We start from the raw sequence: 25,167 nt of genomic DNA on the forward strand, positions 1-25,167 counted from the left end.
AATTTAAGATTGATCGGTTTATTGGTTCGTGCGATATCGTGGTCGTCGCATGATTCCGAGATAGTGAAGCTCAACGGCGAAGCATATCAAAAGCCTTTGAATGGTCATGCTGTAGTTATAATTCTAGTTGTATCTCGCGATAAGTCAAACTTTATATATGAATTGAAATATTGCCCTAATTAATCAAATGTCCCGAGAAAAATTACTTGCCAAAATTGTCAATAATATATTTCGTGGATTTAAGTCACAATGAAAGATTTTTGGGGGATTGTATTTATAGTTTTATGGTATTTTAAAATATCTAAAATGAGAATATATTTAGAACTCTTGAAAAACTATTAAACTACTGGAATAAAAATTACAAAAGTCAATAAACATTTGAATTATGGGAATTTGCATATATTTTATTTGATGCTATCATATTTAAAGACATACGACGCTCGGAGTAAATTCTGACTGCGTTATTGTAATGCAGCAGCCAATCTAAGCTGAATAGTTTTTCAATCAGATATTGTTCAAATTACATTAAATAACATTTTTTCTTTTTCTTTCCAGGTCAATGGTCACAAATTTATGGCCACGTTTTTACGTCAGCCAACGTTCTGTTCTCACTGTCGGGAATTTATATGGTAATATTTCCTAAAAATCGTCACAGTTCATTATTATTATGCCTTTCTTCAATCTAAAGATTATTCAATAGCTACAAAACCGATTCTCTGCCATTGGCCAGATAGACGAGTCAACATTTAACAGCTGTTTCTAGCGTTCTATTGTTTATATCTCACGCGTTGAGAAAACTTTTCGTAAGAACTTTCCGATTTTTAGAAAAATTGATCGAAGGGTTGGCATTATTTTATAAAATATATTAAAAAATATAAAAGCACCCTTTATAAATCAAAACACAATTGGGCCAAATCCAGTTGCTGTACTGTTAATAGCAAAACTGTATTGGGTAAATTATTTTAAAAATATGCTGCATACTAAATTTATGGATTGGCGCATTGCTCACTTTTTTCATAGATTTTTGCCATGACATCGTTTCGTCATTTCCCAGGTGGTAGAGAATTGGAAATTACAACATAATGAAATCAAATAACATGGAATAGTTCACTCCTGAAGAGCTAATGGATCATGCTGATGAAGCCTATAGCTCTATATCACATTGACGGGGAATCCTTAAGTTTGAGCTTCCTCTACGTTGACCAAAACGTTCATATATAAAAATAAGAACCGGTGATGCCATTGGTGTGTAATCAACTCCAGACAGTGGCCTTTTGTGGGTGTAACGAGGTTTCAAGGGCGCGTTTATAAACCACGTAGTCTCATCAGAAGAACGGGGAAGGTAGTGGGTTGGGGGTCTAGTGAAAGTTTACGTTCGTCCACCATGGGAGAGGGGGATGGTTATCCTAAAAGTCTATGTAGACTGCATAAATTTGTTTTGCCCTTCTCGTATTTACTATTAATCAATAGTAGGTCTTAAGGAGGGGGGGGGGGGGGTATAAGATTTCAGCGTAAAAAACAGGTGTTTTGTAATTTTTTCATGCAAAAATATCTACAAGCGACTTGGTGACGAAGCTTTACTAGTAATTTACCTTTTTACTAATAAAATGGCTGAAATGCTCTTTTTTTTTAAGAAAAATTCCGCCATTTTATGAGTAGAAACCCCCCTAATTGAAAAATTATCCCGAAAACTCAACGTAGGGGTTAGGTATTTTTACATAGAATGTGTATGCAATGTTTGAAATAAATCGGTCAAGTTGTTTTTGAATGTCAATTAACACCGCAAATTGTGTTTTTCCAGAGACGTTCCACAAAAAGCTTCGTCACTGAGTCGCTTGTATATAATTTTGCATGAAAAAATTACAGAATGTTATTGAAATGATGTAGTATAATGTACAAAAGTTTCGATCAACTCGCTTCACCCATCTTTCTAAAAAATAGCAAAAAAAACTGTTTTTTTTACGCCACATCCCTTACCCCAATAACCCCCCCCCCCCCCCTAAAAGAGAGTTAGGGTACATTTAACTAATCGATTCGTCTGGATGTATTTATGTAGTAATTTTGGGTTAGTTATAGTAAAATATTATACAATTTTTTAACGAGTCTCAAGCCAAAAAAGTTTCTAATGCTTAGGAGAAATATGTTTTTATAGACAATAAATTTATCCATATGAGATGATTTATATGGTCATTTGGCGCCGAATCAGTTAGACTACCGTCAAAAATCAATCACATCAGCATTTCCGCTAAGGATTTTTGATAACTAGCTTGAACAGTTTTGGGCCGAAACCTTGGCCGAAACCTAATGTAAAGGGTGTCCCACATCAAATCTCATCACGGAAAAAACGCTGTAGAAAAAAACCTATTTGACCGATCCTTTTCAAATTTTCAGACAATAAAATATAACCCATTAGTAAGTTTTTGGCATATTTATTTCACCTAACGATTAACTTCACTCATTAGGTTCTGCACAATATCTGGCTTTCTGTGCGGAAACCCATTTTTTCTACATGTCTTGCTCAGATTTGACCTCCTTGGGATGCTTCCGTAATGCCTGCTTCGTAATTGCCCAGTATTTTTCCGATGGGTCGTAATTCCGATGAGTTGGGGAGGGTTCATGTCCTTTAATACAAAAGTGACCCCCTTGTCTTCGTACCACTCCATTTTAATAGTAGCACAAAGCTAGATCCAGCCAGAAGATCATAGAGCCCTCGTGTTGCTTTAACAGAGAAAGCAGAAGCTTGTGTAGACACTCCTTGAGGTAGATCTCTCCGTTTACAGTCTCGGTAGTCACGAACGGCACACTCCGATTGCCACATGAGCAGGTCGCTTGCCAAATCATGTATTTTTTGGCAAACTATGAATGTTTCTGCTTTCTTACTTCCTCCGGAACATCAAACTTGTGCTATGCGGTGAAGAACAGTAGCTTCGGTAGCTCGCAGAAGTCCGCTTTGACGTAAGTCTCATCATCCGTGATTTGTTGACTGCACGATTCCGGGTTGTTTTCCGATGTCCCGATGAGAGTTTGGGCTTTTCCAGTTGCTGGCGCAAATTCAACTCGCGACGTTGCTTTTCGGGTCACGCCATTTTTTCCATTTATCAAAAAATGACCGATAAAAATATAGTGTAAACAATATACTATAAACAAGCGATTCTCAACGCGGGGTCCGTCGACCCCTTGGGGGCCGTGAAGTAGTTACCTGGGGTCCGCGAAGAAGATTATTTATATCGGAAGTAGCTTTTTTGTAACGGACTGAAAATAATAGTTAGATAGTACACAAGCCGTGAGGGTCCTCAATAACCCTGATAGTACACAAGCCGAAGGGGTCCACGGGACGAAAAAGGTTAAAAACCGCTGCTCTAAACTACTTCAACCCAAATTTTCAAGATAAGATTCCCAATGGATTATTTTCTACAGCGTTATTTCCGTGACGCATTTTGATGAGGGGCACCCTTTAAATAGTTTATTTTGTCACTTTTTGTTACAAAACTGTAATTAAATCTGAATTTTTAATTGATAATACAATATACTTTATATTTACAATTGATAATAATATACTTTTAGCAAATTTCTCTTCACATAAAAAGAAAAGTCTTCGCAGACTTCTGAGAAGTGGGGAGGGGTTTGATAAAAGTCTACTTAAGTCTACGAAAAGGAGAGGGATGTGAAAATGTATCAAATTTTGGTCTACGTGGTTTATGCACGGTCCCCAAGAACCTGTCTATTGTCTGGAATAAGATAAAGATGTTATCTCGCCAATCTTTATGTGCTTCAACGGATAGAGTTTCAACACAAGCAAGCAATTTTGTTTTCTTTTGGGTCTTCACAAAAATGTGACTTTATTACGCCTAAGCTTATGCAATCAAGTTTTCAAAACGACATGTCTGTTTTCGAATAAAAATCAACAGTATCAAAGAAGAGGGCATTTTGCTCCGGATAAATGAGATAAACCTAGCTAAAAAAGAATTTTTAGTAGATTTTTCATACACATTACGACAGAATAACGAATAGCTGTTAAACTAGCACCAAAATTATCCAGTATAATGGTAAAAATATCATTTATATGATTGTTATTGTTTTTAAAATAAGTTATCAAACTTGGACAGTGTAGGTTTACTTACAGAGAACAGCTATATATAAGTTTTTCGAAAAAAAATTTTTTACGAGAAACCTGTGCAAAGCATTTAAAAAAAAATACTTTGAAAATCACTATCGCACACAGGTTTGGATGCGTGAATCACTGTTGTATCCAAGCTTGCACGCAAGGCCCGTATTGCGATTACTGGCCGACGGTAGAGCTGGCTAGTGGCAAGTTGCTACTTGCTGATGACATTTCAAAACGACGGTTTTATTTCTTACAGACATTGGAAACTTTACTTGGATGTCAGTTCTCAGCTAAGGTTTACTATAACCACAGAGAACAGACATATAAGCTAAAATATTTTTTCGGAAAATCTGTGTAATCATTGGATTAAAAATGAGCAAATCATCATCGCACTCAATTTCGCATACGTGTAATACCATTGAATCCAAGTTTGCACGCACGGTTCGTATACCCATTTTCTAGCAGTCTGCTGACTGGTCGTAGCGCTGGCTAGCGGCAAATTACTACTTGCTGCTGCCATTTCAAAACAACAATTATCAGTACTCTAACAGACTTCTGGTCGATGTAACTTTATTCTAGAAAATTTCAGCAACTTTTGATAAAAGCACTGAGAACTGACATACAAGTAAAGTTTTCAACTTGTGTAAGAAATTAAACAGTCGATTTGAAAGGACAACAGAAAGAAGCAACTTGCCACTAGACGGCGCTTTGATCAGCCAGCAATCGCTATACGGGACTTGTATACAAACTAGGATACAATGATGACTCACGCATGCAAACCTGTATGCGATGGTGATTTTCAACGTATTTTCATTTAATCGTTTACACAGGTTTTTCGGGAAAGTTTGTTCTAGCTTATATGTCTGTTCTCTGTGATAAAAGCAAGTAGTGTATTTTGCACCGGGGGTGATCAGTCAGAAGCAATCTGTATATGGATCATGCGTTCAAACTTGGATACAATTATTTTTCCGTTATGCAAAAATGAGACCAATGCGATTTGTCAGATATTTTTATTCGTTTTCCTGAAAACTTTTTTTAGCTTATATGTCATATGTAAACTTACTGCGAAGGAGTCACTCATCCATGCTATCCAAAAATACACTTCATAATGAATGGTTTCCACCGCTCATTGTAAACCGGGCTTCTTGGAGTGAGATGCGTGGTTTATTTGATACACTGAAAGAAATTATTTTATCGTCACACTATACTGATCTTCAAATTTATAAACTATATAGTTTAGCATATGAGGATTAGCTTTATGAAAAGTTGTCCATTTTTAGTTTTCAATAATTCATACTGTACACTTCTACTAATTTGGGATTGAGAAATTTTGAGAGGTTTTTTTCTCTCTTTATTGAGCCTAAACTTCACACAGCTTCGGCAATATTCTTCAATAATCGTTTGAATATGTTGTTTGGCATAACCTTGATAACCAACAAATAAATTGAAGTAATTCTTCATAATTCAACGGAACCGTTACTCAAATGCAAAGAATATAGAAATATTTGGACGTTCAAATGATGTATGCTTTACTACATTGAGTTCAGAAAGCAATGCACCATATATAAGAAAAAAAATAACACTTTGCCGCTCTATTTTTTCTACTTTCTTATCGTATAGGGGAGTAATAGGCAAGCAAGGCTATCAGTGTCAAGGTAAGAAGGACACATGAGATGTCACTGTACAAAACCGTGTCCCCTCTGTCTCCTGAATGTTTTGATTTTTTTTCTCTCTGCTATTGTGTCAAAACACCATTTGTTACTTGATTTGTTAATTTACCTTTATCTAAGAGGTTTGGTTTTCTCGTCTTTCTTTTTACTTCATGGTATTGTTTTCTGATCTCATGTTTATGGGGAGGTTTGCTGTTTTACGCTTCAACTATCTGTTCATTTGATCACAATCGTTTTTCCATTTGACATCCCTTTTTCTATTTTTCTCGTCTTCTTGCAACACACTAATGTGCAATACTAGTTATTAACATTTTACGATTCGTGTTCAATAAACAATGCTTGTTAACAAAACGCAGCAACTTTTTCTGTGATTTTTCGGGCTGTTTTACAACATTCCCGACTGCAAGTGTCTTCTATTTGTCACGAATCAAAATAATAACAGTAATTTCTCATTTCAGTTTGCACATGTGTGGTTCACAAAAGGTGCCACAGTTCAGTCGTTACAAAATGCCCAAAGAAAAAGGATGAGGTGAGGCTTAATGAACGTTTTGTGAACGATATGTCAGAGAATCTATATTTTTAATATATTTTCCAGCAGGCTAAGCCTACGCCGCAGGACGCGGCCCAGCGCTTCAATGTAAATATACCACATAGGTTTTCAGTGCACTCTTTCAAGCGGTTGACATTCTGCGACCACTGCGGCTCGCTGCTGTACGGCATCATTAGACAGGGTCTTAAGTGCGAAGTGTGTAGCATGAACATTCACCGGCGCTGCGAGGGCAACGTGGCCAACAACTGTGGCATTAACACCAAGCAGCTGGCCGAGTTGCTCAACGAGATGGGCATCACCATGGATAAAACACCACCACGTAGATCTAAGGTGAGCACTGAGAAGCGTTTGATCGATGATACTCAGAACTTGTGAACAAACATAGCGAACATACCCGAGTCAAAGAGCATAACAAAATGCTATCAAAACTATAGCTTCCTTTGATTCTTATAAAAAAATTTGTTACCTCGATTAATTTCGAGAAGCTCCATTATATTTCGTTTGGTGATCAGACGCGTCGTCGCCGGATCTCGCCACAGATAGTGCATTTATAAGGAGATTCCAATTGTCTGGAAGAAGGTATACTGGTGTAGATATCTGCTGATTAAGTACATTAATATGCTTAGAAGCATCTAGTATAAGAAAGATTATACATTCACAATCATCGATTTAAGGAATAGGTATATGGGAAAAACATTTGAGGGTCCTGAGTTGCCCAGGTATCGCAGATCGGTATATCAGGTGGTCTTCCGCGCGCTTTAAGTTTTGCTCTGGCTTTACGATGATCAGAGTTAGACTCTGAGCATGACCAAACCATATACTCATTATCTTGGTAACCTTTTTCACAATGACACAGAGCGCTCTCGACAAACATGCGTGGGTGCTGAGCATCACTGTTGTAGTGGTTTGACATCATGACACTTGACTTGAAACGTATAAAATCTCTCGGCAGTTCAAATCTCTTGGACCAAGGTTTAAGTGAAACCTTTGGAACAATAGAGTGTAACCACCGTCCTTTATCGCCCATTGTCCACCTCGATTGCCAGACAACAAGGGCCTTTTGCAGAGGATATTTTTGGACACGATAGGTCTCGAGAACATTTTCTTCAGTAGCACCTTTTTTGGCGAGTTCGCCCGCTTTTTCATTGCTCTGAATTAAGCAGTGAGCACATAAATGTCACCTGGAATGATTGGTCAGAACAGAGTCCTTCGTATTTCCCACAGGAGATATGAAGGGTTCCTGACGGGTTTCATTGCTTAAGGAGCCCCAATAGAGCTAAGGCTGTCCGAAAATATGAAGTATTTGGAAGAAGGCAGAACCTTAACTAAGCCAAAAGCGCAGTGTATTGCTGCCAATTCCGCAACAAAAACGCTACAGCTCTCTCCCAGTTTGCGAAAGACACCGTGATTTACTTTGAACACTCCGAAACCTGTTGATCCATCAATACTTGATCCATCTATGAAGAATTGCTTGTCTTGATCGATACGATTATAGTTGGCCGAAAAAATGGCTGGTTTAATCGACGATCACAGGTGATCTGGGATATTTTGTGTAAGCTGTTTTATAGTTACAGTGCGCGACAAAATAAAGTACGCATGTTATGCAAAACTGTTTTTTCTTGTATAACTTTATATCGACCATATATTATATGTTCTAGTAAAATGTTCCAGCACCTATAATATTTCGAATTTAGAAGAAAAATATACCAAATGATTAGGTTTCATTTTTTTTCTATTAAGGGTATGATTTTTGAGAGACAAAAAAGTACGAATTCGAAAAACAGTTTTCATGTTGGTGAAATTTATAGTAACTAGTATTTAGTGTGGCCTCCCTTAGCTTTAATGACAGCCTCCAAGCGTCGGGGTACACTTCGACGAGGTTTTGTAGGTACTGACCATCAATTTTGTTCCAAGCTTTTTGCTTTATTTGTAATATCTCCCTATCAATTTGTTGATCCAAAATAGACCACAAGTTTTCAATTGGCGATTTGTGGCACCTATGATTCAGCTCATGAACTGGCAAAGTGATACAGTTTGCTTTTTTTCACCCGCAAGCGAGTCGTAGCTTACAACAAAAACTTCATTTTCTTCTCGGAAAAAGCTTACCACTGTTAAAATAAAAATGAAACCAGTAAGAAATTTAGTTTTGTTTGCAATTATTCTGAAATTACAGCCATTTGCAACTATTTGGCTCATACATTCCTTCGAAATGTAATCGGGGTATGACTGTGGTTATAAAAAATCGTTCCATAAATAAAGTTCCAGCTCGAAACCGAGACCCAATCAGTACCATTGTCAAACTCCATCATATTTTGGACTACGTAGGAGATTGTGTGAAGACTATCAGAGAGAAGGATCGGCTGTTTATGATACAAAGCTGACACTTTCCCATTAGCCGGATATATATTTTTTCCTCGCGTGATCTGGAGAGTTCCATGAATTTACACCATCTCAGAAAGGTATAGCTTAACTTAGGAGGAACGAGAAATGATGTTGCGGCGGCTACGGTGCTTAAAAAGTTACATTTCGGAACAGCACACATATAGCTCTGCGAATAATATTAGAAACCACTATGTTTTACAGCCTTTTCGCAAGATGTTTACTCATCATCTTATAAAATGATGATTTTCCTTCATTTTCATATACAATTATCAACAAATTGATCGGTGATTTGGTGTTTAACCCTTTCATGTCCAACTTTTTTCTCGTGCATGTAGGGTTTCAAAACTATTTTTCCTTGAAAACGGTGGGGTCAAGAAACACGAAAAGCCTTTTTTCATAAAGATAGGTGCTTTCCTCGCAGTGCTAGAAGCTGCTCAGTTTTTATCTTCCAATGCTCAATGCAATTCTCCTAGAATATTTACAATAGTCCAATTGAGTGGAAAATGTAGCCAAAGACAGTCTAAATCGATAAGTTTTATCAATTTTCAATAATATTGCAACATAACGAAGATATATGAAAAATTCATTTTCCGTCGTCAACGTAAACTGTTCTTGGCAGCACTGCCCCATCGGAATCCAATCAGACTAATTGCAATAACTTCAGTTCTAGAGCTGGTCCTTGAAACTATTAATACTCAAATGAAAGCCAATAGTCACATTTATTAGCCTTACTTGTTTTTGTGAGCAAATTTTGCTTTAATCAAAAGTTATAGCTGTTTAAAAACGTTGTTGTCCACAAACAACATGGGCATGAATGGGTTAAAAGGTATTTTTTTACCAATATTTACAGAAAATATATGCACTATGACAGAACAGAATCAAATCAAACACTTTGCTTCCAGCGCTATCTGTGAGCGGTTTCAACGTAGAATCGCCAATAGAATTCAGGTCTGGACTCTGGGGTGGCCATTCTAGTAACTTAATTCTGTTTGCACAGAAGAAAGCAGTAGTTTTCCGGGCGGTGTGCTTGGGATCGTTATCTTGCTGGTAGATAAATTTATTTTCCAGTCCAGTTTTCAGCAAAGATTCCTCCAAATTTTCATTTAGAATGGGCGCTTCTAAGATATGTAGCTCCTCGAAATTGTTGATTACAACGCCATGAGCGACACAATGAGAGCTGAAGTCCTCTTAGATCAGGCGAGGCGCAGGAAACTCTTCAGTTGTACTCATGCGCTGCTGGAAGCATAACGAAACTCTTGGTGGGATATAAATTGATGCAACGCATAGGTCTCTTCCTATGATTTGCATTTGACAGGCTACCATTTCAATACCAAAGTGTACATCTTCGTATTTCCAAAAATACTCCTCCATGATGTTCGTCCCTATCTAGTCGAATAATTTTAAAGTCACGAAAACTCAAAATATAATAGAACCGAAACTTGTTTCAGTTTTATTTCGCTTTGTGAGAGAGCTCTGCGGTCTTTCTGTACAGTTGGAAGAGTAGGGAGATCCTTGGATTAAATTTGAAAATCAGGGATACTAATTTGGTAACTAGTGCTTTTTGAAGTAGAAGGTTTATTTTGTTTTGTATAAAATCGTTATATCCTTTCGAGCTACATTCATGCTCGTCAGATAGATCCAAGAATTTGTTTTACCTTGGGATGGGATTCAGGTTTGACCGCTTCAATATTTTCGCAAAATCGCCCATTTGTGAAACGCTCGAACTTATCCGAGTGTAGTCTGCCCGTCGGACACTCACGTGTAGAGTGAGGATTGCTGCCACAAAGAAAACATTTTTCAGTCTCCTTTGTGCATGAGTCATCCTTGTAGCATTACCGCATTTTACTCTATTGCAACAATAGATGCTGTGCAGTTCAGAATTCTAGGAACATACTTATGAACAGGACGTAGAATCTTGCCCAGCAGTACATAATTAGACAGAGCTGCCCCTTCAAAAGTCGTCCGAAATGAATTTGAAGGACTTATAATTCTGGAATCGCCTGTGCCTGATACTAAGTTTAATCGTTTTACCTCGAGTATCTTGACCTGCGATAGATTTGGGGTTTTGAAGATGGCCACCCCATTTTTCTGGTCAGTAGGAGTAACAGATTTCTCAGTTAAATGAGCGAATGAGGTTAAAGCCCAATTTTGTTTATAATTGCAAATTACAATTTCTCAGTTAATACGCCGTTTATTTCGACGACATTAACCGGAAGATAAGCCGATATTCGATATTGAATCGTGGGTCATTCACTACTGCGTTTGCCTGATTTCGATCAGAAAGAAAGTTATTTGCGTACCCCTTTAGTAATTTCGCGTCTTTATTGATCTGTGCCATTCGCAGAAGTTTTCCTTTGGGCCTGAAGAGGCCGATCGATGTATTGTTGGACACATGGAGGTGGGAGAGAAACCAGTTTTGTTTACATTTAGAATACGAATTTTGTTTTGTTGATAAGAATTTTATCTAAGGGATTTGAGGTTTCGAGGGAAGAATAAGAGAAGAGTTTTGCGAGTAGGTAGGATGATAATAGGGGTAAAAACAGGCTTACTACCCTACTAGTATCTGCGCATTTTATTATTATTATTATTAATATTATTATAGTGGAGTTAAACAGAAGACATGCTAAGGTTGTTAATTGTTGTTGATCGTTTTGAAAAACATTCGCACATTGTTCCGTTGCCAAGATCAGCAAGGATCAACTTCAGCGAGTACCTTTTCGTCGTACCCAAATTTCTTACAGTGACGTAGTTTGTTCTCGGCTACCGTCAACTCATCATATCGTTCCCTGTTCTATTTGTAGCCACTGCAAGCATTCGGCACTTGGCCTTTTCGTACGTCGCTTTTTGGTACTCAGCGTCGAACAAGCCATTACGCTGGTTTCCACATGTGGTACCCAACAGTTATGTGGTTGTCTCTTCCTGGCCGATAACCATTTTGGTTTGGTCGTACGATAAATACGATAGAATTGCTTTTTTGAATAAAACAATTAGCTCATCACGCTACAGCCTTTACCCAAACTAATGCTATCCTTTAATTTCTCCCGCCGGCAGTATATGAATCAAACGCCTAGTGATAATTCCTCCATCTCGGAACGTAGCGAGGACAGTTCGTTGGATTCGCTCTCGACCAAGAGCAGCCAGGATACTGACAGTCAACAATTGCTGCTGGGCGCACATCATGGGGGTGGTCGGGCCACCTCCAGCCAACAGTCAAAGCCATCCGGTGGCACGTCTCAGGAAGACGACAGCAATCGATCGGCGAGCGGGGGTCTGACGGTGGGCAAGACGTGCCTAAATGATTTCAACTTCATCAAAGTGCTGGGCAAAGGCTCCTTCGGCAAGGTTATGCTAGCCGAGAAGAAAGGTACCGACGAGGTTTACGCCATCAAGGTGCTGAAAAAGGATGTAATCCTGCAGGACGACGACGTGGACTGTACGATGACTGAAAAGCGAATTTTGGCGCTGGCAGCCAAGCATCCGTTTTTAACTGCGCTGCATTCTTGCTTCCAAACCCCCGATCGATTGTTTTTCGTAATGGAGTACGTTAACGGTGGCGATCTGATGTTCCAAATTCAGAGAGCACGTAAATTTGACGAACCTCGGGCGGCGTTTTATGCAGCGGAGGTGACGCTTGCGCTACAATTTCTGCACCGCAACGGGGTGATATATCGAGACCTAAAGTTGGACAACATCTTACTCGATGCAGAAGGTCACTGTAAACTCGCTGACTTCGGCATGTGTAAAGTAAGTTATGGTTGTGAAGTCTGTTGTCGACTGAAAATCAAATCATGATTTTTTTCAGGAGGGCATCACTGGAGATAATTTGACCTCCACTTTCTGTGGTACACCGGATTACATTGCTCCGGAAATTCTTCAGGAACTTGATTATGGGCCGTCAGTGGATTGGTGGGCTCTTGGAGTACTTATGTACGAAATGATGGCCGGTGCTCCACCATTTGAGGCGGACAACGAAGATGATTTATTTGAGGCGATATTACGGGATGATGTTCTTTATCCTGTTTGGCTATCTCGAGAAGCAGTATCGATTCTGAAAGGTGAGTTATTTTTGGATGAAAAAATAAGGAAATTAAATTGAAAGTGACGTTTTTTAGGATTCATGACAAAAAATGCAGCGAAACGGTTAGGCTGCACGGATGGCGAAAATCAAATTCGTGCCCACCCATTCTTTAAGGATATGGACTGGGAGGCACTGGAACAACGGAAAGTACGACCACCATTCCGGCCCCGAGTGGTAAGTATCAATTTTTTGTTACAACAACCAGCTGAATCGACTCCTGACGAGAATGTTCTTACAGCGGAGTGCCCGTGATGCTCTCAACTTTGACACCGAGTTCACCAAAGAAGACCCAGTATTAACCCCAGTGCCGAAAGATATAATTCGCTGTATCAATCAGGAAGAATTCGCAGGCTTTTCATTTGTGAATTCCGAGTTTGGCCCGGAACGTAGGATTGTTTGTTAAAAGGCGGATTTCGCTTAGTGCACAACACATTGAATATTGCGAACGTACCGCTATAAAGTGATAAAACCAAAGAGTAAAAAACACAAACCAACAGGCACGTGCAACAAACACAGTGGGACGTCGTTCCTTCCACGGGAGCGCGTGAATGTAGTTTAAGCTAGTTTTATAGTAACGGATGAGTCCTAATTTTATTACAAACGTACGAGTGGAAAACGCAAGGCCTCCGGTCCTGCAATACTTGTCGAGTTGTTTGGACATATACCCGACAATTTACACATGAGATTCATAGTTCGGAAAGGCGCTGAAGGAAGCGTAGAGATTCAAAAGGAAAAGGAGCCTGATAGTTTCAGTAGTTTTAATAGTTAACGCTGAAGCATTATGAATGCTAACCTTTCGTTGACGAATTTGTTACTTCTCGGTATTGAATTAGTTGCCATAAATCGAGCTTCTCGATTTTAATTATTAATTTATTTATTCTGTTTTTAGATTTGTTTACTCGAGATAGCTTTATTAACAATTGACGCTTAAGCAAGCCATCAAAGTGCAATATTTGATTGTTAATTAGTGCTTTTAGTTAATTCATGTGATCAGGTTAAAATAATAGAATCTTCAAAGGTTTAAAATGAACTAGTAGTTATAAATTATATGTTGACCTCTGTCAATGAGTGCAATTTTTACCAGTCAAAATTTTATGCCATTTCAGCAAGCAGACGAGATTTTAAGGGGCGAAACAACTTCAGCGTATTGGTGAATTGGCATATATGATAAAGATTCCTCTGCGACCCTTTGAATAAACTTTGAAAGTATAAGTTCAAATGCCATATTTGTCAATTGTATTACACCTTAGTATCGCTTTACTAAACACAAACGAAGCTATGGGCAACGTTTCGCTTTTGAAGTTACCTGTCTCTGCCGTGAGCGTGGATGCCTGCAGCAGAATATTTGGTTCCTAACCATTTCTATTTGAACGAATGGCATCAGAAACAAGACAGCTGCGCTCAACTATCAAATCGCGATTTATACTAGTCATTAGAGTACTTTTGTTTCAGATTGAAGTTTATATTCTAAGATTTTTTATCAAATTTACGTTTGTAAGAATGTATTGTTATGAACCTATCGAAACAGAAAGAATCTAGTTAATCGTGTCGTTCAGATGCAAATGCGGATCATTTGTGTCGAAAAAGAGCAATCTGTTTAGATGCTCCCTGTTCTTGGAATAATCATTTACTAGATATAAATACCGGATACCCACAACAGTATCTGTTGTCTAGAGTGGGACTAGTTTTTCGACTATTCTCTGCTAAGGGCACTGTGGAGAAATGGGGATAAAAGAAAGTTGCTGTATCTCTCTGTACCGAAGAATAATAGCTTGCGATCAGGGTAGGAGACATCTTGACGGTCGAGTGCGTATATTTGAAATTTCGAAAGAAAATGATTAATAAGCAAAAAATGTTCGCTTGAAGACACTCTTACGGTTGTTATTTATTGATAAGATGCACATAACAGTCCCACCTACATAGGACTACCTCTGCAAATCGGACTGTTGGGCAAATCATGGTAGTATATGAAACCTGTCAAAATCCTCTAGCGGACAATGAGCTGATAGCATTCTAAGATGAATTTTAAGACAAAAATCAACCAGATTTCTGTTTCAACAGACTAGCATGTGTCAGTACATCGATTATGTTGCTTCAGTTTCTCGAGTGCCATCCAGAGATCTTAACCACTGTTCGAGAAATCAACAAACCGGTCGAATGAGGTCACACATCCCAACCAACTAGTCAGAGATTCGAGCTTTTAACATCGATTACGCATTATTGTACCCATTGACGTAAAAATCACCAAAAGAAGGAAAGGATGGAGCGAGAACATCACTTTTGTTTTCATCAAGTGAATTCCCATGGCTAAAACTCTTTAAATTTTAATCAATACACTCTCTGTGTTCATTTCCAACACAATCCACCATTTCATCCAACAGTGATCCACAAATGAATTGAGAATCGACACTTCGATCTGTATTTCTAAACGAGTGCTAACAGCGGCATGTGGTCATTAATAATTATAATATCTTTTTTTACTTCTACTCGGTTCGTCCCGCGAGACAAAATTTTCAAAATCGGATGAATTAGCAACTGTTTGCTAAGTAAACACCGGTCCTTGGGAGGAGGACTAAATTTTGCGCCTGTTTGTCTCGAAGTGTGTAACGTCAAGTCCTCTATTTTGTCTAGTCCACTGTATCAAGCTCATAACAACGCGTGTTAAATCGTCAGTGATGCACTTCGCATTAATTCCGCTCCTGTCTTGTTCCTGATCTGCTCTTGGGTCCCCTAGGTCTGAAGCGGATCAATCGACTATTAACTAATTCAGAGAGATAATCGTAATGTCTACGAATACTAATTTCCCTGTAACTATCTATTCTGGAGTTATTATGTTAATGATCATTTTATTTTAAAAACAAAAACAATTTAAGATTTTAATTGTTAGAACTAAGTCATAGAGAACAGACATCCAGTTTCGAACAAACAATTTAAAATGCTTGTTTTGTCATTTGAACAAATATTTGCTAGACCATTACTACCACCATACTGGCATATCCCATAATTATAACGATCACTTGGGTATCAATTCAGTAACACTCACGCACTAAACGGCACAACGGAATCACCTTTGGTGGTAACCTCTCGATTACCTTTGGATGTGTCTTTTAAGCTTGAGATGAATGTCTGTTCTCTGTGCCGAAATTGATGTTGCTTCTCAGTTTTGCACGACCCAGGGGGAACTTGGCCTTGATCCCACTGCTCTATCATCGATGTTTCGTGATATTCATTATGGAATATAGTTTGTTTGGGGCCATTCATAAACAATGTCTCGAAGAAAAAAGTCTAAAAATTGTTGGTTTTATTAAGCCCGCTCCAAATTTTTAGTTTTTCTCTTGGTAATTCATGGCTTTTCCACAACTGTCAATACGCCATTTATGAACGGCCATTAGTGATATCTTTAGAGCAGACAATCCAATGAAAAATAGGATAAATAGGAAATAGGAGGACAGTCGAAAGAGAACCCCCTCCCACACCCCCGTTACCTCTCGAGCGAACGTGCCTGGCGAAATTCTGCCCCGGTTTTCAGCAGTAATAAATAATTTCTGCAAACTCTACCAGAAAGTTTATCGTGAGAATTCGATCGTCGCCTTTTTTCGTATTTACACACACAAGCAGGCTTGTTATTTGCTCACACAATGTGCCACAAAGAGCGAAATACACCGATTAAAAATGGAGCATCACAAAAACACTGCGATGTGCAGAACGACCGCACAAAGAGCAACTTGAAAACGAAAAAGAGTAAGATCTGTGCACCAAGAGCTGCACAATTTCGTTCAAAGAGTCACCTTGAAGAGCCACTTTTTTTGTGCCTCCCCTCACCGGAAGCAGATAGGAAGGCGAATCAAACTACAATTCAGATAAAGTTTGATAGGAAGAACGTTTTAAAAATGTTTTTTGTTGCCTTCTCTACTTACATACGCGTGGGACCAAGATGCACACTAAAGAGCCTCTTTATTTCTACTCTTTGTGGTATGCAGCCATAGAGTAGAATACACTTGTGGAAACAACACACTTCGAAGTGAAGAGGTTTATTGTGAAACAGAAGAGCGGTGGTTCGCATGAAAAGTGCAAAGAGCTTTTGCTATTCTTCTCTTTATTTGCTCTGAGGTGCATAACATCCCTGCACACAAGGTTCTCGCAACACCACAATCAGTGAAGTTTTCAAGCTGTAGGTTGTGAAATACCTTGAGAAATACTCATTAGATCGGATAAGACGAAATATGTTTAGATCATCTACGTAGGACTGTAGAGAAACCGGCAGCACTAAATACCCATCTTTGACGTAAAACAAAAACCGCAAAGGCCCCAAGTTGCTTCCCTGGGCTATTCATGGCGTAACGTGAATATGGGTGCCTGACAATCTGCAATGATAACCACTACTTACTTTTCGATCTGTGAGCTAGAATCGAAACACCTACAAAAACTACCGTTGATTCCAATTTTCTCCATTTTTGCGATTGTTATATTATTAATAGCTCCCAAAGTTTGGCCCACAATTGGAACCGGTTTGATTTGTTCTTACAATTTTCTCTGTTTTTCAATGTTATAACAACATGACTAGTTAGTAATAAGAAATATGAATTTCGTTCTTCTAACAATATTTAAAACAAAATTCAATTGTCTCCTTGTATTTATTAACTGCCATCTATCTTTTAAATTTCACATGTAAAACATAAACGCGACGAAATTTAAACAAAGATACAAAGGTGAATCGGTGTGGCGAATCAACACGTCATAGCTGGCAGAATTATAGCAGACCTCTGTAATTGAACAGGTAACAGCTGTTGAGTATAAGTATGATCAAAAAATGATTCCCAGCATTTCTACTCCAGACCACTCTGAGACTCTTTTCCATATTTGAGCCAAGTCAGTCAAGTGTGTTTAAATTACTTAAAAAAAATAGGTATGATTCAAAATATATGGAAAAGAAGATTTCGGATGGTTGGAATTCTTTAATTTTGTTCGCTTTCATTTCTGCGAGTAATACAAATAATGGTTTTTTGTAATAAATATTGTCTTTTTACACGAATTGATAGTGAGGTAAATATTTGTTATATATTCCAACTGACGTTTAGAGCATTCGTTTATTGTGACCGGTACAGTGAGGCGTAGAAAGTGAACGGGATGCATATTAAGTAATAATAACAGTATTGGTGTTTCGAAGACAGCCATTAACATGCTCACTATTCAATATCATAAGTGTTCAAGCAAAGTTTATCACATTGCTTTCAAAACGAAACATCAAAATTTATCGAATCTATCAGTATGATCGGCACAATTAATTTCAATGCCAGTAATATAAAACAGTCGGAAGCGCGCCTCAAATCGGTTCGGCAATTTCCCAATAGCTGTGTAGTCAGTATATTTAGAGACTGATATCTCAGTAAAGTGAGATTTGTTGCTTTTCGGTAAAATATTTTCCGTGTTACTGAGATCTCAGCAAAAATAATTGTTTACTGTAATCTCAGCTGTTAAGATTTCGACAAAAGATTCGAAAAAAGCTGAGATTCGGCATAAAAAATTAAGTGTGTTGAAGATACCGAATGCACATTGCCGTGATGCATAATATTCATTAGCTGCCGTCATTTGGCCATAAACTGAGATTTGGAATTTAGCAAGAAAAAAACCGAATTTTAAATTATTTTATTTTAACAACACGAAAATGTTCTGTTTGCGTGAAGCAAAAATTGAGAACACACCACAATACAAGAATAGGGACCATTCATAAATTACGTAACGCAAAAATTGCCCAGAATTGACTTCCCCCTCCCCCCATGTAACAAATTGTCACAAATTTCTTTATCCCCCCCTCCCCTATTACGTAACGAATTCCTTGAAAAAAAATTTTTTACTGGGGGAAAACATATTACGTAACGATCTAGCTTACTCCCCCTCCCCCTATGTCACAATACACTCAAGTTTTTTTTTACGCGGTTTTTTTTTGCGCGGTATTTTTTTACGCGGTTTTTTTACGCGGTTTTCATTTACGCGGATTTTGAAATTTACGCGGTTTTCATTTACGCGGTTTTTGAAATTTACGCGGTTTTCATTTACGCGGTTTTTGAAATTTACGCGGTTTTCATTTACGCGGATTTTGGAATTTACGCGGTACCCATCAATGAGGTTCCCTTTATCGCGGATTGTTAAATTTAAGTGGTCTTCATTTACGCGGATTTTGAAATTTACGCGGTTTTCATTTACGCGGATTTTGAAATTTACGCGGTTTTCATTTACGCGGATTTTGAAATTTACGCGGTTTTCATTTACGCGGATTTTGAAATTTACGCGGTTTTCATTTACGCGGATTTTGAAATTTACGCGGTTTTCATTTACGCGGTTTTCATTTACGCGGCTCGTATCCCCCGCGTAAAAAAAACCTGAGTGTATATAACAACTTGTCGAACCCCCTCCCCCCCTAAAAGCGTTACGTAATTTATGAATGGTCCCATAGTTACGTAAATATTTACGCTACTAAATGTCCGAGGTTCTTCAACTATCGTTTTTAAACTTCTTTTTTTGGGATTTCACGAACGTTTTGTCGTGATTTTCGCTTGGAGCTTTAACATAATTGTTATGGGATCCATGATGACTGATCGCGCTGGATCTTAATATTGCCGGTTTCCCAAAGGTTTTTCTTAGTGCCTATAGCTTGCAGCGAATCAGAGCTATGGTTCACTTGGGCAACAAAGTATTTACACAGGTGTCAACACTTTTCGCGGATTTTACAGCACCTTCACCACTCTATAAGCTACATGGATCGAGAAACTGATAGCGGGATCACGGGTCTTCGGAGAGAAAGATATATACACTATTTCGGTATCGAACTAATCTGCGGGTTTCGCGGTTGTTGCCTTTTGCTTGCTTCCCGTTGGATTCTTTATTAGTACTGATTTTGCTTACATTATTAGGATACACAATGATACTTTACATTTAGATTAGGGTGGCTCAAACATACGATTTAAAAATACACTCAAGAATTAGGACAAAATACATTTAGGTTGAATTCAGAAAATTTAAAGAATTTTGCGCAAACATTCCGGCCACCTTGAAACAGTTGTTTCAACGAATCTTCATCATCTCGACGATCACCGATTCCTCCTTGGCAATGAGTAAAACCACATATATACTGTTGTAGATGATTATATCGTTGCACCAGGAACACACGGACGGTAGTACAGCTGATAGCTTTTTCCTTTCCTATTGAGCATCGAGCAGTTGGAATGCTGCTCTACATGGGGTGTTGGAGGGTGCTTTCAGAGAAATTGTTGTATCGAAGACTTGGAGGCGATTCCATTGGTGAATAGTAGGTTATGACATTTTCTCGGTGAGGGAGGATTGAAAAGCATTTCGTGGTTGCAAAGGACACTGTGTGATATTCGATACTCTTTAACCTTCGACCTAACGGTATGTGGATGACACGAAAGAGGCGGAACGTACGCAGTGGTGGTGGAGCATAACGGAACGAATAGTGGTACGACAGTACGAGCAGTATCGGTGTTAGCAATCGTATCATATTCCTGGAGAGATATTTGCATAGAAGTGTTCGTCGCAGATACTAAACATACTGGATTATTTTCAGCGACTGCGTTGTTCATTCCTCCAGAAACAGTCCATCCAAGCAAAGTTTCGACGAGCATTGGAAGACCGTCTCCTAAGGACAGTCTCCGTCCTGTGTGCAAACTCTGGTATAGTTCACCACCAATTATGAGATCGATTCCACCAGGTGTATGGAATTGCGGGTCTGCTAATGTTACTTCTGGAATCTTCCATGCTGCGACGTCTACCGGAACGCTGGGCAACTTCAAACTTGGTTGTGCAACAAGCAAAAAATTGAGTGTCGTGGAGAACGGCAGTGAAACGGCTTTTATTGTTGCGGTAAGCTGTCGGTTGATATTAATTACATGCCCAACTCCTGCAACAGCAATTTCTATAGGGGAGCTTGGTCCCAGTCGGTCTGCTAGGCTGTAGGACATAAAGTTCGATGTTGATCCTGAGTCCAGCAGAGCCCGTGCGATATGTACCTTTCCGAAATGATCAACAACGTGAAGGGTAACAGTTTCTAGGAAAATGCAACCGTTTCTGCGGGGATCCACGCTGCTCAGTCCAGAGGATGTGGATGGTTGAGGGTGTATCTCAGATGATCCTTCAACAGAAGCAACGAGGTCGGTATCGGAAGTATGGAGCAGTGAGTGGTGCCTTTCGTTACAATGGCGACAAGAAAACTTGGAATTACACCTTCTGCTTATATGTCCCGGAGACAGACAGTTCCAGCATAGTCTTCGTGTGGACACCAATTCGCAACGCTGAGCAACGGGCATTTGATAAAACGCTGAGCATTGGTAGATAGAATGTCGTTCGGAGCAGACGACACATCCTACATCATTATTCTGCGTGTCTTGACCACTTACAAGAGCTGGTTGGATGGAAACAGCAGCATTTGAAGCCATTTTTGAAATTTGCAGTTTGCCAGCCCCCGTTGAACAGGACTGAATACGGTGGTGCATATCTGAAGCGACAGATTCCAAAATTCGGACTCGTTGGTATAAGAATTCTACGAGCTCTTCATACGTCACCTTTTCTTTATTGCACATTTTCTCTTCAAAACACTGCAGGGTTGTGGAATCCAGTTTGTAGGACAAAATGCTAGTGAGTGGAGTGTCCCACTGATTAACGGGTTCGCCTAGCTTAGCAAGTGCCTTGACATGTCGATGGAAGTCATCAGCCAATGTATGCAGGTCTTGTGCAGACTCCGAATGCAAGGAGGGAAGATCGTACAAAGCGCGAAACAGTTGGCGCTTTAACAATCTGCGATTGTCGTATCTTCTCAGGAGCGTCTCTCAAGCTATACCATAGTTATCGGCTATAACATCAGTGCTCTCGAATGGCTTTTTAGCTTCTCCTTCTAATGATTGCAGTAAGTACTGGAGCTTGACAACTGCGGGAATCTCAGCATTAACGTGTATCATCGATTGGAATGTGTCTCGGTAGGTCATCCAACGGGAAAAGTCACCATTAAATTTTGGGAGATCAATCTTCGGTAGACGTAAGTGATGGTTTGCAGCAGATGGTACGGTATTAGAATTTGCAGAACTGTTGAGTGCTAACTCATGAGCATCAACAGAACGTTTCGACAGAAGAAACCCTTTGGCAACACAATATCGTTCTTCGAAATCTATACGTTCCATGAAGCGGGCGTCCAACGATTCTTGTTTTTCATTTTTCTCTATTTCGGCCTGAGCCTCTAAGAAATTTTGATATGCGCGGTCCAGAACATCGATGCGCACTGAGATCTGGACCTGGTCTCGATCATCTAAGTACTCGTTGATAAATTTCTCCACCAACTCACACGTGACATAACAACCTTTGCGTTGTATAACTCTTTCGACTACAATTTTCTCGCCTTTGGACATTCTGATTAAGTACTGGGTCGAAAAACAAACACGACGCAGATGCAACACTTGTCACAAACCTCACCGATGATTCAACTGGCTTTCATGAACGGAAGATTATATTTTGACCACTTGCTTCGCGATTTATCCAAACGTGCATTCACTCACCGCAATTATATCTCATGAATCATCTCAACACTAGCACGTTTTACTGCGTAATCGACTGGAGCACATCACACACAGATAATTTGCGTTATCTTCTACACTTTGCCGCTTCGCACTAGGGAACGTTGCTGTTCAACTATCACACGTACTTGTTGCACAGAAAGATGCCGTCTTTTATCATAGGAGCACCGTTCAGTTTTGTCCCAAAGCAATGCAGTGTAACAATCAATCTGTTTATCGATTGATACGCCAAATACACACTCACAACTCTGACTCAGGATATCCTTGGCATCCGGTTCGAAGGACCAAATGATCGCGCTGGATCTTAATATTGCCGGTTTCCCAAAGGTTTTTCTTAGTGCCTATAGCTTGCAGCGAATCAGAGCTATGGTTCACTTGGGCAACAAAGTATTTACACAGGTGTCAACACTTTTCGCGGATTTTACAGCACCTTCACCACTCTATAAGCTACATGGATCGAGAAACTGATAGCGGGATCACGGGTCTTCGGAGAGAAAGATATATACACTATTTCGGTATCGAACTAATCTGCGGGTTTCGCGGTTGTTGCCTTTTGCTTGCTTCCCGTTGGATTCTTTATTAGTACTGATTTTGCTTACATTACTAGGATACACAATGATACTTTACATTTAGATTAGGGTGACTCAAAACATACGATTTAAAAATACACTCAAGAATTAGGACAAAATACATTTAGGTTGAATTCAGAAAATTTAAAGAATTTGGCGCAAACAATGACTGAATCCGGCTGATTGTTACTGCTGCTAGGCAACGGTTGTTATTGCTGCTCTGCTGATAGACCACTACACCGTTGCTCCGCTGGTAAGCTCCTGCTCTGCTAGTAGACTGCATCTCTATTGGTGGACTGCTGATCTGCTAGTGGACTACTGCTTTGCTGGTGAACTGCTTTCCTTGACGTCAGAGTATCCAAAAGGACCCTTGGTTTTATTAGCGCTTTAGAACCACCCGTTGCTGATGCTAGACAACGGTTGTTATAACTGCTCTGCTGATAGACCGTTTCGAATGAGTCCAACCAGCCGTTACCGCTCCTAGACAACCTGATAGAACACTGCTCTGCGGGTAGACTTCTGTTCTGCTGGTGAACTGCTGATTTGCTGGTAGACCGCTGCTTATCTAGACGTCAGAGTTTACAATGCGTTTTCTATCGAAACACGTGTGCTTTTATGGATGCGATCGTGTATCAGAAGACTCCACATTTTTTTTGTTTGACTAATCGGTACAACATGGGATTCAGCTTGCCAGCTATTATTCTTGCATCCTAACTGTACACGTTTGTCTTCATGGCGGCCTCAATTTTTTTAATTCTGGTGAGTGTAGCGCAAAAACAACATTATTGGTTCTGAACCAGGCAAAGTGAAACATTCCAAATCCGGCCAAAAACTGTCGAATCTGTATAAGACATCAAGAAGCCACATTTGGACGTTTCTATGTGGATTTGTCCGTTAACAGACCCAGATGTGATGAAGAAATGAATATCTTGCCACATCCGCAGATCGCTTGCCAAACAAGATTTTCTGGTTGGTTGGCTAAGGTCCGGTGCCTTCCAAACTTTGTATACAGGGTGTCCCAGCGTTTCACTGCTGTTGCTAAAAATAAATTGAAACTTGAATCGAAATGTTAGATTGTAGTTTGATTTGGTCTAATAGTCATGCAGTGTATCTTTTCCTGCCGCTCTGATGTTCTTTAAACATCTTGGTCACATCGGATACGGTGCAATGTGCGATTATGAGTTACTACCGATCTATTGTCACCCAAACACTAAAAAGCTATGGAATAGTTTTATATTTATCCTAAGCGCATGGCCCCCAACAATCCCGGGGTCCTTGTCCCAGTGTATCCAAGCGTTAAGACAGAACAATTTCCATGAAACAAAAGGAAGTTGAAAAGACAAATTACGAGGAAATATTGATAGATTTGAATGAGACATATTTGGCATTTTCTCGTATTCTGCCTGAGCATGAGTTTACGTTGAAGTTTTGCTTGCGATTGGTCGTAACTGTGACCTAGATCAGAGTGAATAAAGCGAAGAGGCAAGGAAAAATATTACAGGCTTAGAATAGAAAAAACAGAACAAATGCAGCTTTTTCCTTGTCATCCCAGGACATCAGGACAGTCAATTAAAATCCAGGACATGTCCTGGGAAACCAGGGCGTATGATCGCCATAACCTCGGCTCTTAGGGGATTCAATTTGCCAAAGATACCTTAAAAATTCTAAGAATATGCGCACTTGCATGACCGTCTCCACTTTTTCAATCGCGTGAAGATCGCGCAATATTAAGAACGAATTTAGCAAGCTTGGTTCCAGACAGCGTTAAACAGTCGAATCTCTGATGGCAGAGCATCTGAACAGTTTGTGAATCTAGATTAACAGTTTTTTTTTCTTTCGATAGCGTGATAAACGAAAATACTAGATCGATTGGGGTGCAGTGCCATGATAGATAGGGTCAAGTTGTACCATTATATGAAAGAGGTAGGATCAATTTCGGTCAATAGTATTATATATTTATTTATGCAGTTGCAAGAAGGTTAAGAAAGGAAGGATAGAGCGAGAGCTATTATAGGCGAAGTTGGTTCATTATCGCTATATTTGTGTCGTTAGATGTGTTCAAAATTTATTCAATATTTCTGCAGAAACAGCAACCGTAACGAGAGATACCAAACCTAGATAAATTGATTAAACAACTACATTTATTGCTTCTGCTCCTAGCCTGGATGCAGAGCCTGTTTAATATAATAAACACTAGTGAATTGTCGTTGTTTCAGATTGTTTATTTTTCCACAC

General features: G+C 39.2%; 2 protein-coding genes across 4 annotated transcripts in view; one reads left to right on the plus strand and one right to left on the minus strand.

The window, feature by feature from the left end:
- Positions 1-20,153, plus strand: part of LOC131684401 (protein kinase C-like) — a 63,905-nt gene extending 43,752 nt beyond the window's left edge. Inside the window, exons 4-11 of one of the 3 annotated variants that reach the window (XM_058967246.1) lie at positions 556-629; positions 5,726-5,760; positions 6,234-6,304; positions 6,374-6,655; positions 11,759-12,451; positions 12,510-12,762; positions 12,820-12,959; positions 13,024-20,153. In XM_058967246.1, the coding sequence (XP_058823229.1) occupies positions 556-629; positions 5,726-5,760; positions 6,234-6,304; positions 6,374-6,655; positions 11,759-12,451; positions 12,510-12,762; positions 12,820-12,959; positions 13,024-13,188 (1,713 nt within the window). In that variant the 3' untranslated portion in view covers positions 13,189-20,153. Of the gene's footprint in view, positions 1-555; positions 630-5,725; positions 5,761-6,233; positions 6,305-6,370; positions 6,656-11,758; positions 12,452-12,509; positions 12,763-12,819; positions 12,960-13,023 lie in introns of those variants that run through there. The other 2 variants (XM_058967245.1, XM_058967247.1) reach the window with 2 other exon arrangements.
- A 1,472-nt stretch (positions 20,154-21,625) lies between these two features.
- LOC131680713 (uncharacterized) lies at positions 21,626-22,198 on the minus strand. Its single transcript, XM_058961421.1, has one exon. It carries the CDS (start codon positions 22,196-22,198, stop codon positions 21,626-21,628), a length of 573 nt encoding a protein of 190 aa, XP_058817404.1.
- Between the last annotated feature and the right edge of the window lie 2,969 nt (positions 22,199-25,167).

The sequence above is a fragment of the Topomyia yanbarensis genome, chromosome 2 (genome assembly GCF_030247195.1).
Source record: "Topomyia yanbarensis strain Yona2022 chromosome 2, ASM3024719v1, whole genome shotgun sequence".
NCBI lineage: Eukaryota > Metazoa > Arthropoda > Insecta > Diptera > Culicidae > Topomyia > Topomyia yanbarensis.

Coding starts and splice junctions, on each gene's coding strand:
- LOC131680713 (XM_058961421.1), bottom strand. CDS start 22,198: ATGTCCAAAGGCGAGAAAATTGTAGTCGAAAGAGTTATACAACGCAAA.